The 14,786-nt window shown below is 38.5% G+C and overlaps 1 protein-coding gene across 1 annotated transcript in view; it reads right to left on the reverse strand.

Moving 5' to 3' along the window:
- The window catches only part of CDKAL1 (CDK5 regulatory subunit associated protein 1 like 1), a 418,320-nt gene that overhangs the window by 261,074 nt on the left and 142,460 nt on the right, over positions 1-14,786 (reverse strand). The window contains exon 8 of the mRNA XM_009637900.2: positions 7,417-7,537. Within this exon, the coding sequence (XP_009636195.2) occupies positions 7,417-7,537 (121 nt within the window). The remainder of the gene's footprint in view (positions 1-7,416; positions 7,538-14,786) is intronic.

Genomic DNA, 14,786 nt, shown 5'->3' on the forward strand with positions numbered 1-14,786 from the left:
ACTTCTGGAGAAGAGACACTCTGAAATGGTATGTCAGGAGCAGAATATTGTGGAATCAGCACTACAAGCCCAAGCCAGCGTAGGGCAGCCACTCAGCATCTGGGCGACACAGCTAGACAAGAACCAACCAGGTACAACAACCCTTATGGAAATAACATGAATCCCAAAAGAAAAAACAGAAAAAGAAAAAAAAAAGGCAGTAATTTCAGCAAGACCAGGCACTTACTCTGGCTTCCAATACTGCAAAGAGTGTTGTGTACCATGAGTCCCAGTCCTAATCCTCAAAACAAACAAAAAACCTCAAACCAAACAAACCTCTCCAAATAAAAACCCCACAAACCAAACAAACCCCACAAACCAAAAAAGACAGACCCTAAATCGCATCGGACCAGTCTCCCAACCCTGTGTTCAGCATGGTTCAGTCCTACGTGATGTTATTCCTGGGTGCCTGCTTCTGCACCTGCACCTGGTTAACACTTGACTCCCTGCAGCACTGGCAGATTAATAACTCGACGTTTCACTCAAAAACTGCAGTATCCTCAAGTGCTCCCAAGGACCTCAGTATCTCTCACTGGAGTATCTTATGCCAGCAAAGGAATAAGTGCTGTTCTAACCGGATTCTACACATCTGCCAGTGCACTGGCATCAAATGACTCCGAAGCAATCATGACCCCTCCATCAGGAGGCAAACAGAGCCCCGTGCCTCTCTTTCTGATCTTTCTGTTTGTAAACCCCTCGTTTCTGAGATGATGCCACTGCCTCCCTACATACTGCCATATGGGGAAAGCCACTGATACTTATAGTTCACGAGACATCTCAACTAACTGCAGCAATCAAAGAGATGGAATATGATCTGCTTTTAATACTGAATGCAGCCTGAAATACGTGCTGATTCAATGAAGCTTACCTATAGCAAAATGAATACATGCATACCACGCCAAAGACTTTCCAGACCTCTCACCAGAGTTATTTTACACTTTTTTGTAACCCAACACCTCACAGGTACCTAGTTATTAACCACCAAAAGTAAGTAAGGAGAAAGTCATCTAGTGCTGGGAAGTTTTAGAATGTGACCAAAGTTAACTAAGTATTTCAGATACCCACTTCAAAAAAAAATTACAGACTTGAAAAGCATTTCATTTAAGTTTATGCCCTCTTTTCTTGGCACAATTTAAAAAAACCAAACCAAAACACCAAACAATTACCTATACTTTCATGGACATGAACTTTCAGGGTATTTTATATACTTGATGCTAAACAAATACTGAAATGCAATACATAGAAAGACTATTATGTCACCTCATAAAAATTTAAAATGCAACTCTGAGAAAATTCAATCCTTATATCACCCCAATTCATCATAAAGCTGCTTAAACCAGAAAATATGAAATAATAGAATTTTAACCTTTCACAATTCACAACCAGGGAAATATTCCTACCTGGGAACATTGGGATTGACAACAGTCAATTGATATAGTTTATTTTTTTTTTATGATGAATTTTTAGTTACTTGATTCATAAAACAAACCAAGCATTACATGTAAAACTACTTTTTTTTTTTTTTTTTTTTTTTTTTTTTTTTTTTTTTTTTTTTTTTTTTTTTTTTTTTTTTTTTTTTAATTCTTCTGCTAGATTTGGATACATCAGCAGCTTAGAAACATTCTAAATGACCACCACTACAGAACTTCAAAGCACAGCCTATGAAAAATCCTACAAAATTAGCAAGAAGCATCAAAGACTTCTAAAGAAACTCCTAAGCACTACTATATACGTTTACTCTCAATACAAAGCTTGCTATCAAGGACTGTCCCGTGAGAAGAAAGTCTGCATTTCTTCAACACTGAGAGAACCAAGTTTGACACGTTATATCTTAATTAGTATTTAAGACTCAAAAGTAGATCTGAAAATCTTTCTGAGATAAAGTATCATGCTGATCTTCTGTAAGATGCTCTAGCACTACAGGAATAATCTATCAGGCTTGGTTGGATGGGTAATTTTAATTTACTATTCATTTTAATAATGCTTTTAAAAGCCCTTCTCCCAAAAGAAAACATACACAGAGGTACAGATTGAGAAGCGGCCAGTGCTTCCACTGAATTACACAGTCCTCGGTACGAGTGTGGTTCTGCACTCCCTCGCAACTACACTCAAACCCAGACGCTTGCTGGGCTGAGTCTTAAACATCTCCCTGTCCTCTGAGTAGCTTAATAGGGGAATCTATAAAACTAACAAGAGAATGAGACTGTATGGGATTCATGCAGCATCTTCAGGTGAGGGAGAGTAACAGGAAAACTTGGACAGAGACTTGGCCCTTTGGTTACGTTCATACTGCAAATTCAACATGATTTGCACCAGATCTTAACTCTCAAGATAGTCTAATGCATGTGTGCACGCTGCTATTTTTCTTTTGGTTTTGAATCCCTCGTTACAATGTGTGTTTAGATTTCTTCTCTAGCCAGCCACATCAGCAGTACAGAAAGCACTTCAGTGAACCTACATGCAAACCCACCCAACAGTAAGCCCTAGTGCAGGCTCATATTCAGCTTGTACTACACTCCCCTCATGCTTCCCACGGCATCCAGGCAAAGCACAAATAAAATTGTGTTTGAAATGTACATGAGTGGTAGCCACTTGGATATAAGGGAGCTCAGGCCATGCGAGCAACAGAGATAGGTCGATAATTAATAGTCTACGCTACAAAGTAGAGGGTTCAGGATACAGAATTACTTAACTAAAAGGTGGAAGACCAAGTTGAGATCCCATTAAGAACAGCTGTCTGAGTGGCTACATAAGTCATGAGACTGGCACTAATGCAGGACCAAAAGGAGCAAAGATTTTTTCCTTAGACCAAAATGAAGCTGTAATGCAAAATGCATTTGAACACCTCTCTTACTCACTTCAAACTAACATGGAATAATCAGATTAGGAGATCAGTGAACAACTTTACGCCTTTTCTCCAAACAGCATTTAGCATGCTATTCTACTACTATCGTCTTGCTTTTTCCACTAAGAACACCTGTAGGATACATGCTTACAACATAAATAAAAATGAAAGAAATTGAACCAAATGCCCTGAATTCAAAGCAGAAAATTATTTTGGAGGACAGGAACAAATCACTGTTTCTAGGTTCAGATCTACTAATATCACTGCAGAACTTACTAGATAGTAAGAAAACTATCCAAGTTCTGCTGGAATCACTGATTTCTATTAACTGCCTATTCTATAAAAAAAAAATAAATCAAATAATTGATTTGAAAAATATTGAAAAATGTTTTCTAAGTGGTAATAGAGAAAGCAAATAATACAGGAAGAAAGGGTCACTTATTCCTTAGGGAAAAATTACAGAGGTCAATGTACAGCTTGTATGGGATACGAGGATGGTAAGGATTCCCTATGTATTTGGCACATGGAAAAATTAAGATTCACTGGCGTATCTTTGTGTGTCAGAGAAGTCTGGTAAGTATCTTGTGCCCCTATTCTGGTACTCACCATAGTCTGCGAACATACTTGGAAACTGAAACACGTTGCTCCTGGGATGGAAGGTTTTCTAGAGAGTCAGTCAGTTGACAGAAATCACTAACTGCCACGGTAAATTAAACAGATAAAGATATCTTGGATTTCTAAATGAGGAAACAGCAAAACTCAGAGCAACCAAAATTAACAGTTGTTAATTGTAATTAACTGCCTGTTACTTCCAAAAAGCCAAACATTGAACAATATCCAGGTCCTTCTAAGGGCACAGCAACACCTTTTTAGGGACAAATGTGCCACTGTGTGAAAACTCTGACCTGGCTCACAACGGACAGAAGCAGCACTAATCTTCACAGATACTCCATAATGGGGTTTCATTTTGGTTTGGCTGAAATTATTATTATTACAGACTGCATACTGTACTGGAAACACAGTGTCCCTTAATAGGACAGACTTGATCCATGCAAAGGAATGGCTGAGGAGGCTCATGTACAGCAGCAACCTGGGGAAAACAAACATATGTGCATATGTAGGCATGCATTTGTACATTGGTAAGTAAGGAAAAAGCTCACTGTTATACAAGGACAGAACCCTCCAGGACAGGAAATTTTTTTCTCCTCCATGTTTCAGAAAAAGAATCAATAACAAGAGGCCCCAAGTCAAAGTTACTGAAGATAATTTGATACCATCTTGAGTTAAGAAACAAATCTTACTCTGCAGTGTTGCATTTCAATTGCACCCACATTCTCGGAAATAGTTGTACAAGAATGAGAGATCTTAACAAGTAGCGTGTTTGAAGACTCCCAAAAATAAACTGGTCCTACTGAATTCTCAGCTGGCAGGTGTCCACATACATAAAGGTATTCATACTACTAGAGAGGGAAAGGAGTTAGCGTGAACCATCAAAGATCTCCAGCACTTTGGGGCCGAGGGACACGCATGCTCCAACAAGCCTTTTCTTACCCCACAGAATTACAGAAGAGGCCAAGAGTTCATGAAGACCCCACCTGTAAATGGGAATATACCACTGCCTGCCATAGCCCTCTGGGCACCACCAGGCCCTGACCAACCTGACCAGCCTCAGCTGCTGTCTCCACCAGCCCCCTGCGGGCCAGGAGCCCCAGTTAAGCTCAGGCCTATGTCCCCAGTCCTGGCTTGAGTTTAAATACCATGCCTGCCTCCAGCCCTGCGCTCACCTCCAGGACAGACCTCAGACCTGTGTTACGTGTAGCCTTCTCCCCAGTCCTGTCTCCAGCTCAGCTCCTTTTGATCCTGACTGGAGCCCCTGCATAGACCCAGGCCCTGGCTGATCATTTGCCATGTCTGGGACTGCTGGTGGGTCCTACTGCCAGTCCCTGGCTTTGCCCACAGTCCTCAGGCCCATGGCACAGGGTGACCTGGTGGTGCGGGCACAGCCTCTGCTGGTGGGACCCATGGGTCCCTTCTTGCCCTCCCTCAAGGAGCAGCCTTGCTCGTGCTACTCCCAGACGCTACCGCTCAACCACATCAGACAAATGTATTTCCAAAGAGGAAACCACTATTTTTAACTAAGTATTTCTTACTATTTTAAGACCTTCTAGTCTGATCCAAATTCACCTCTCGATAAAGAGCACTGTAGCAAAAACTAATCTCCAAAGTTCTCTCCAGTCTTCACATGGAGGTAACAGCTCAGATCAAATATGGTGTTGGTACTAAAAATTGCCATAGCCTGACAACTACAGCAAAGCTGATAAAATGAGCACAGTCAAGTCATTATAAGCAACATGCACTGTGTCTCGTTCTTCACTGATTATATTTTCATATTTTCAGAAACTGCTGAGCATTGCTGCCTTTCCAAATCTATGCTTTTTTCCAAACCCAGAGCAGTAACCACAAACATAACCTGCAATACACAGGTGGAGAGGTTGGGGAGGGGGAAGGCGAAGAAGATGGGAAAACACAATAACCCATATTTCAAGAGACACAGGATTTCCTGAGCATACGATATAATATAGAATGCGACATTGGTTAATTTAGATGTCTTATACAAGTGACTTGTTTGAGGTTTTCAGAATACTCTGGTCTTACCAAGTCATGTTTGACTTTATTCTCCAGTAAATAAATATAGTTTTGTGGTTTCTATTATTTTTTAGATTATCCTATGGTATAAAATACATATTCTATTGACCTAAGAAGAGCAATAACTACTAAGCAAAGTAATTAGGATTTGTAAACTATCAGGTTCTAAATAAAAGGTTTTCCAAAGGTAATATCTTGGGGAGATGTTAATTGTCTGCAGTTTGATCAACTTAGGAAAGAATTTTTTTAAAACCCAGGATGAAAACATGAATGTTCAAAATATTAAAAAAAAAAAAAAAATTCCAAGTGTTGTTACCCTCATCAGTCACCTAATGTCAAGTGTATATACCCTACAGTACCCTGCTTGTATTAACCTCTATATAATTAGGCTAGCTATAACCTGGCATTGGAAATAGCAATACATTTTACCATCTTAAATGCACTACTACAAATCAAGACTTGTAAACAAGACCATGGCGCCAAACAGTTTGCATCCTTGCATATAACTAAAGATATTACTATATTAGATTGTGATAAATATTAATAGAAAAGAAAAATTTATACCATCTGAAACAGACACAACCAAACATAAAAGAATACTTTGCTTATTTTTAATCATGAAAAGGATTTTGATCACATGGGCACAAACAAGATGTCAACAGGAAAGACAACAAGGGAAAAAAATGTAGATGACGAAGTAACTGCACCAGAAGAGCCCATATCCAGACTTCAAAAACAAATGCAGACTTCAATGCACAAAACTGCTGTTTAAAAAGGTATTATAATTCAGCAACATGACAAAGTGTCACCCATATGTTTACCATAAGTCAGAGGAAGAAAAAGTAACCACACTAAGCCTTGAACTGGTATTCTGACCTAAATAGCACACAGGATTTTACAGCAAATTATGAAGGCAAGATTACTGAAAGACAAGGAAGTAAAACAGAAGAGGATAGTAGCAAAACTTTTATGAAATGTTTATGAAAGTGCTAGACTAAATTCAAAACAAAGAGAGCCAAGATCTACCATATTTTTTTTCTCTAGGCAGTAAGTTCACACCTACCTGGGATGCTTAGAGCAATGCACTTTATATTTTACCACCTGGGAAATTACTACATAAGTTGGAAAAGATAGGAAAAATCAGAGGAGGACTTGTGTGGGTTGGTTTGGGGGTTTTTTGCTGTTGTTGTTTTGGGCTTTTTTTAAGAAACTGACTAAATGGGAGATGACCAAGCGGAGTTGAGAAAAGGAAAGCATCACAGGAAAGAAGATTAAAATAGAATTCCTCAAAGCAGAAATACAGAACAGAAAAAGGCTTGTAGTCATCTGGAAAAATGGGCACCCAGATTTGCTTGATAGGCAGAGCTAGCTTATTCAAATAAAGAAAAGGCTGAAATATAAGCATGGTAAATCTTTACAAATATATTAGAGAGGCAAGAAGCAAATAACTGTACCTAATTTAGCCATTAATACATCTGGGCTGACAATCAGGTGTTTACAGATCTTAAAGACATTTACAGATCTTAATGAATTACTGACGATATGCCAAACTGCCTTCTTAGAAATCAGAAGAGCACAGGAAAAAAACCTCCAAATGCTTTTTTCTTCTCCAGTTTTCTTAGGGCTTTTTCATTTGAGAAAGAGTTAGATAAATTTACAAAGAGGACTACATGATCGTATGCAGCCCTGCAGCAGCAGAATTCTTGTACCCACATAAGCAGGGATTTATTTTCCAGAAAGAACGCCGTTTAAAATCTTTTACTATTTAAAAGTGGTCATCCTGCTGCCTCCTGCGTAACTCAGGAGTAACACACCAGGACTGCAGAAAGAGATAAACCGAATTCCTCGACAGTACTGAATGTTTTAAAAGTTTGGAAGATTCTTACCCTGTATTGATGGAAATTATTTCTATCAGTGGATTCTTCCTAATCTTTGGCAAATCCAGTCGTGCTCCCCCCAAACGCTTTCCATTATCCTTTTTCTGACCCAGCAGTCTCACAGAATGACCTTCAAATGAAACAAAAATGCAGTCAATACAAAGCACAAGTCCCATCATATTTGTCCTGATTTGCTCTTCTTCACAAGTAGCATTTATACTTCAAAGACTGAAAATGAGAATGAGACGGAGTAATTTATTTCCACCAGCTGTAGCATTTAAAAAGAGACACTAACAGGTAAAATAAATCATGTTAAAATGAACAGATTCTTTCATCCCATGACCTTTTCACACTTGCATTTCCTGGTTTATTCAATTAACATGATTTAAGCAGTTTCATTTTCAGATTCTCAAGCAAATATCAACAAAGCAATATTTAAATAAGTTGTATGGCAGGATTAAAATATTTTTCCTCAAAATTTCATTAAGCAACTAAATATTTTTTAGCTTATTATATGGAGAACCAATATATTTCACTCAAAATTACGTGACTCTAAGTCTGAGGGAAAGTGCTGTGAAGCATATCCTGATAACATGGTCATGGCTAACCCGACTTCCAAGTTTTAAGCATATTCCTCCCACACCAAGGAGACTGCAGGTCAGAAAACTGCCTCACAACTCCTTTCCTGAAGCCAGTAATATTCAGAAAGTATAATACAAATACTATTACCAGCTGCCTACAACAGTACATCAGTCATACCACGTCAAGTTCTATATTTAAAGAGCACAAATGACAGTTCACTAATATTCAGAAGCAAGATCTAGCAATGAAGAATAAAAACAATTAAGTGTATATTATTGCAACAGGTAGTGTAAAATGTGCCCCAGTTATAAACATAAGACTTGTATCATTTATTCTACAAAGCCTAGAGAATAAGCAGATGAGAGACAGCAAGGGAAAGCTAATGCCAGATACCTGAGAAGAGGTGGAAAGTAACCAGTACTTGGAGTGGAGGAAAGAGAGAAAGCACATATCCGTTGAAGTTGGAAAACTCTTTGATAGCACATGAAACTACATCTACAATCTGTCAAATATTTCAGAAAAGAAAAAAAAAAAAAAAACAAACCAACAAACCCCTACCCTAAAAAGGGAGGGATGGAAATATGAAGTACTACCTGAGCTACAGCTAGCACACCAAAGTAGATGTCTAATTCAGATTGATTAAAAACCATTTTCAACGAAATCTCCTAACTTACACTACCAATAGCTATTTACAAAACTAATTCATCCCTCAGCTACAGTCTTTCTCCACTACCTGTTCTGAGGAGTCACTAGTTTTTTTTTAATAAGGTGGCATCCATACTCCGAATTTATTTCTGTGATACAGCAACAACAGCCCAGAAATAAACAACTACTTCTGGCATACCGTCTTTCTCAGGTTTTTTAAGACACATGAATATTCTCAATCAAAAATGTGATCTAATGAAGAAGTGAGTAGGACTGGCCTGACACCACAACGGTCAATACTAAAAGGTAACACAATAACATCAACGAGAATTAAAAGGCATTATTTCTGCAGCTGCATTTGACAAAAATTTCATTACATCCTGCTGTGAATTTAGTAATAAGGTACTTGTGCTATTAACATTTGTTAAATTACTTCTACCTTTTCATGACAATAACAGCGATATCTTTGTCTCACAATACAATCAGTTATTTTCCGATCCAGTGCTTATTTATAAGGAGTCACAAGCATGGCACCATTTTATTTAATTGTATAACAAGAGCAACTGCATTATGGAAGGCATAAAAATTAAACTAGAAGAGAACACTCCTTTTTGTATTTCCTAATATTGTGGTTTATTTGGAATAAACTAGTTTATCCATTTTTTAAATATTCAGTTGCATTACCATATTAAAACTGTATTTGGCTGAAAACATAGTGGAATGATTCACAGTTTTCTTAAAACAATCAGGCTTAACAGCATAACAACAAGCTACCCAAAATTTGAAATTCATACATTTAGAATTGGGGTCAAACCACCATTCTGAAGTTTAAAAAAACAAAATAAAACCAACAAACCACAAAAACCACCTGCCCCCCCCTCAACAAGTAACATCTCAGAGCACAGAACCAGGGAAGCGTGACCTCCTCTGAACGCGCACCCTCACAGCGAACACCTATGTGAATTACTACTCACTAATAAGAACTGAGTTTGTGCACTCCCCTTTCTCACATTCAGAGCATTAATCAAAGAAGCAAACTTTTTCCACGGAACTTCTGGAAAAAGAGTATTCTTTGGACTACAAAACTGGTCACAAATCTGTCTGAAATTTGTCAAAGGACTAAAAAATAGTAAGAAGGGAAGGAAATGGAGATAATGACAGACCTGTGCAGGAGGCACAACTTTATAATCCATGTTTTCTTAGGAAAACGGTGGGGGGGAAGGGGACACGACACGACAAAACCAAAAGCACCACTGCAGTAGCCTAGAAAATCTTGTTAACTAAAAGTACTACCACTACGATTTTACAGATCTTTGTCTTTCAGATGCTAGGGAGGTTACCATATACATTAGGAAAAAAAAATTAAAAACCCTTAGGACACTTGCACATAGAATATAACTCACTAGAACACGTAAGACCTAGCCTCTCTCACCTTCAGAGACTTTCTTAATTCAGGAAAGAAACCCCAGCCCTATGACCACCTCCCACGTGATCCACTGAACACTAACATCCACCCCAATCCCGCGCCCGGGCTCAGGAAACCCATGGCCTGGCAATCAAATATGGCAGCTACTTTTCACATGACGCAAGGCCACAGTTCTTCACATAGTCCTACTGAATGACACTAAAGTTCAAGTTAATATGAGGCTTGCAAAACTGTGTGGCACTCAAGGATGGTAACATCCCTGTACTTTTCACTCCAGACACCAGAGAATTAAAAAAAAAAAAAAGAAAAAAAAAAGAAAAAAAAAAAAGCAGTACTGGGAGATGAGCTTCAGCAAAGAGCTTAATGCTTCCAGAAAGCAAGCAGTACATGCATATCCAACTACAGTGATGCCTGCTGGTAAAACACTTAATTAATTTTTTTTAAAAAAAGAAAGAAAAAAAACATTAGTTACAGTATTCATGACCTTAAATCCTTTTTTCCTCTACTCCATACAAGGACTATTTTGTTTCATTTTAAGTAATCACTAAAGCATCTGTTTACAGCATTGTTGCTATTAATAAAACATAACTTGATAAACACTGAATCATACTTTTTCACATGCTGTAGATCTTTTTTTCCCCATACTTATTTCAAGAAAACTTAAAAATAAGTATTTTGTCACCTTCAATACGGAAAAGGCTAAGCGAAGTTTTTTTTAATCTGTCTAACACCAGCATTATTAAGCCCACACCAACATCAAGCATACCAGAGAAAGCAATAATTTTAAATCTCATTTATGGTCTCCTTTCAAAGCTTAGAATGGGGCAAAACATTGCAATTAAGTTTTACTTCTAAAGCATTTTATCTTACATTAAGTTACCTTCCCTCTGACTTTACAGGTTGAGTACCAACTTAACTAAGCAAAACAGGTGTCCCAAACTTGTAAGAAGTCCTTTTTTGTTTGTTTGTTTTCTTTTTCTGAGTTTGGTAGAAAAACATGTTTGAAAACTGAGTTAATCACAGTTCTATTTCCATAACAATGAGTGCTGTATCTCAGTTATCAGACAAAAACCACTCCTTTCTTGATGGCTCACTGGAAGATGCAGGCTTTGAAACACCGCTTCATGACAAACCGATCTAGTCAGGTTATATCTGAGCGCCCAAACATTCTAGTCCTATAAATGTCTTCTGCCATAAAGATAATTTTTTACTTCCACATAAGTCTACCCGCAGATAAAATTCTGTCTATTAAACTGAAAAGGTTAATTAACAGTTTAGGTCATGCTTCAGAGCAGGTTTTCACTAACTGATAGATAATTAATGAAGATTACAACACAACAGTAGTTCTAACCAAGTCCAATGAGGAAGATTAGAGAGCAGAATCACTCACAGCAAGTGTAAATGAAATCAAGCTAGAAACAATTTAAAATTAATCACAGCTCTCTAGTTTTCAGAACTGACTGCTTGAAATTAAACTCTTCTTTACATACAAGTCAGTAGACGCAATCCACATTACTTGGCATTGTTTGCAGAGAGGATGACGTTGGAATGAATTAATCAGGATATTAAATTCTATTGTTAGTCCAAAAATGTGTCAGTTTGATATACCAGTATGCAGAATGAAAATATTGTCAAGGCATTTTCACTTGTTAAAAAGGATACAAAAAAGTAACGTAATATTAATAGCATGTACATACACCTCTGATAGCAAATGTATGTGCCTCGCGAGGGTGATGGAGAATGCCTGATCTTGAAATACAAATATATGAAAGGAATAGGTAATGGAATTTCTTTGCCATAAGACTGTAACAACATTAAATGTGCTGTGAACCTCAGGCTACTGTCAGACCCACAGAAGCATGTTAACACTATTAGAGCAAACATATCCAAATTGGACTGGTATTTTGCTAGTTCGATACAAGGATAAGTGAGGGGGAAGCGGCACGGCTTAGTCACCTTTAGTTAACTTTAACAAACGCCTGTCAGTGTCGCAGATGTCCATCAGATATTAACAGGCCTACTGTATTCAAGAAATAGTCACCTTCGCTCAAGTCCACAGGCTGGCACCCCTCAGAAGCTGCTGGGAAATGATGTCTGCTTGAAAGCTGGAAGGGGGCATCCACGGAGGGTCCCTCCCCACCCCTGCGCATCCCACCAGAGCTGCACGGCGTGCCGCTGAAACACAGCTCCCGGCCAGACAGGGAGCAGTATCCCTTAGCCGTCAGCTTCAACGTTCAGTGCAGATATCTCAAGCAGCTCAAAGCCGTGAGTTTAAAGAAAATCCTCAAAGATGCAGGAAACCCCAGACTTGGCAGCAGCAATTTCTATTGTTTTCGGCTTGTTCTGTTACCCATTCTTCCCCCTTCCCAGTTACATCTTTAAACTTAGAGGTTATTCACCATTTCCTGAAAGGCATTTTTTTCCTCACAACAAGGTTGCTGATGTTGCTCTATACTTCCCAGCTGTCTCTCACCAGCCTGTTTGATCTTCTTCAGCACCTTCAGGGAGGAGGATTAAGCACTGTTTTATGTACTCTTGCACACATTTCCCTCCACAATTATTCGCTTCGTAATGAATACAGAGCTGCCTTTCCTTAGGGCCAACACTGGAAAAAACGGCACATGGGAGCACTGTAGCTAAGGAAGGCAAAGCCATAGGAAGGGAAAACAAAGTAGCAAATTTACCCAAAGAAAAACAAAAGGAAGAAGCATAAAGAATCACCAAAAGCAGGGATAAAGACTGAAAGGAGGATTAAGTAAACATAAAAGGTGAAAGCAATTAGAGAACTTAAGTGAAAGTAACAAACACCGTCAAGAACATGTTAAAGAGAAAAGAGAGCCAAAGAAGATTGAACAAAAAACGCGTAAAGACAGAAAAGGCAAATCAGGAGCTATTACAAAACTTTTAATATTGGATTTACTTCAGAGTTACGTTCTTCTAACTCTGTTACTACTGGGCAAAACCAATCTTTCTCTCCATTAAACATACAATACCTCTTTATTCTTGGTATTTCTCCAATGTGTCCTTCAATCGTAACAATATCTGTAAGCACTAAAACAGTAGCATGCAACAAGTAAAACAGAAAAGGAGATAACTATTGACAAGGAATTACTGTTCATATAAAAATTCCATAGCATTAAGAATATATGTATAAGTATTCAAGAACATTTTTGACGTATCCACAGTACTTCCCCCTCTCACAGCAGAAGCGCTTGAAATGCCCTATTAAGGCACTACATTTTTTTCTTTTTCAGGATTCAATAGCTTCACCCTACTTATTTTGAGATCATGTGATGTTATTGTCTTTCTGACACAGCGACTAAACGTTAAACCTGCTGAGAACTCAAAATGCTGGCTGCAATTCGACAGCTCAGAAGTACAACGGTAAGAACTGACGGCAGGAAGAGTTCCATGACCCTCTGTCCTCACCTCTCTGTGAAGAAAGGCATTTGATCAGGATCAAGGATGCTGCTCAAAACCTTGGGAGACTTTGGATAGAAACTTTTAAGGAAAAGAAATGTTGAATCAGACAAAACAGGCTGTGTTCTGAGAAAGGGAAATGCTGAAGGGTGGATGGTCAGAGCCAGCTGCAGCAGTACAAGTAACTTGCCTCATGTTTTGGGGTGTGCAGGTTGAAGAGAACAAACTTAGCCTTAGGGTGAAACGCTGAGCTGAACCTATCACCGTATGCAAAAGCAAGCTTTTACTTTCATCTCTACACCTTTGCCATCTATTTGTACTCTTCCTATGGATAACCAAATTGCACTGGTTTGAACAAGGTACTCTTTGCATTTACCAGCCATGAGGATTCTCCAGCAGAGCAAAACCCAGCTGAGTCTAACCAACGTGAACAGGACAGAAAAACAGGGATGCTGTAAGACCGTCATTCATTGAAGATGTGGGAAAGAGCACATATGGATCTGGAAGAAAAGTCATCTTTTCTGTGCCCATCAGAGGGTAATTTAACAACTTTCAATCACAATTTTGCTACTAAGATTTTCAGTCTGTTTCCCCCCATTGCTCTTTTTCTTCTTCTGCAGCACCGTTTATCTCCCAGGCAGTTTCTGTGAACTACTTATAAAATAAAGCCGCACCAACAACAATCGTAACAGGGGTAGTCAGTCCTAACAGTTTTCTAAACCAAATCAATGAGATCACCACATTGAGAAAAATAATTACAAATCCCACCTAAAAGCCTGGATCATCTCACACACCTAATAGTCACTGCATGCGCAAAAGCAACATGCACAGCAAAAACTGCAATAAACTTTGGTGTAAGAAGAGAAACCAATTGATGGCAAGGGAAATCTCTTGCCCTAGCAGATAAGATTTTTATGTTGAGCCACACGACTATTGATGTTTACAAAAGCAATTAAAATCTGTCTTTGCAGAAGTAGTTTCTCCAGAATTACTGTATACTCCTCATCACCATCTACTGGTTTCTTTAAATTACAGTCTACAAAGCTAAACCCCCAGAATTGATACTGGCACCGATAATGGTATTACTATTTTGAACTCATTCCTTCAGTACATCACACTTTTCTTAAGCAGTCAGAAACAGGCAATCAAAATGCAACCCAGTGCTCTTGTGGAAGCGTTCACCTGAATGACAGCCCCTTCCTTTAAAAACTGCAAGGTGGGATACCTTCAAATCAGGTCCTTCATAAGTCAATGCCTGTTGTCAATGTAGTTCTCAAATTAACAGAAGAAAAGAAATGCTACTGTT

This window comes from Egretta garzetta, unplaced genomic scaffold (genome assembly GCF_000687185.1).
Source record: "Egretta garzetta isolate BGI_Z169 unplaced genomic scaffold, ASM68718v1 scaffold14, whole genome shotgun sequence".
NCBI classification, from domain to species: domain Eukaryota; kingdom Metazoa; phylum Chordata; class Aves; order Pelecaniformes; family Ardeidae; genus Egretta; species Egretta garzetta.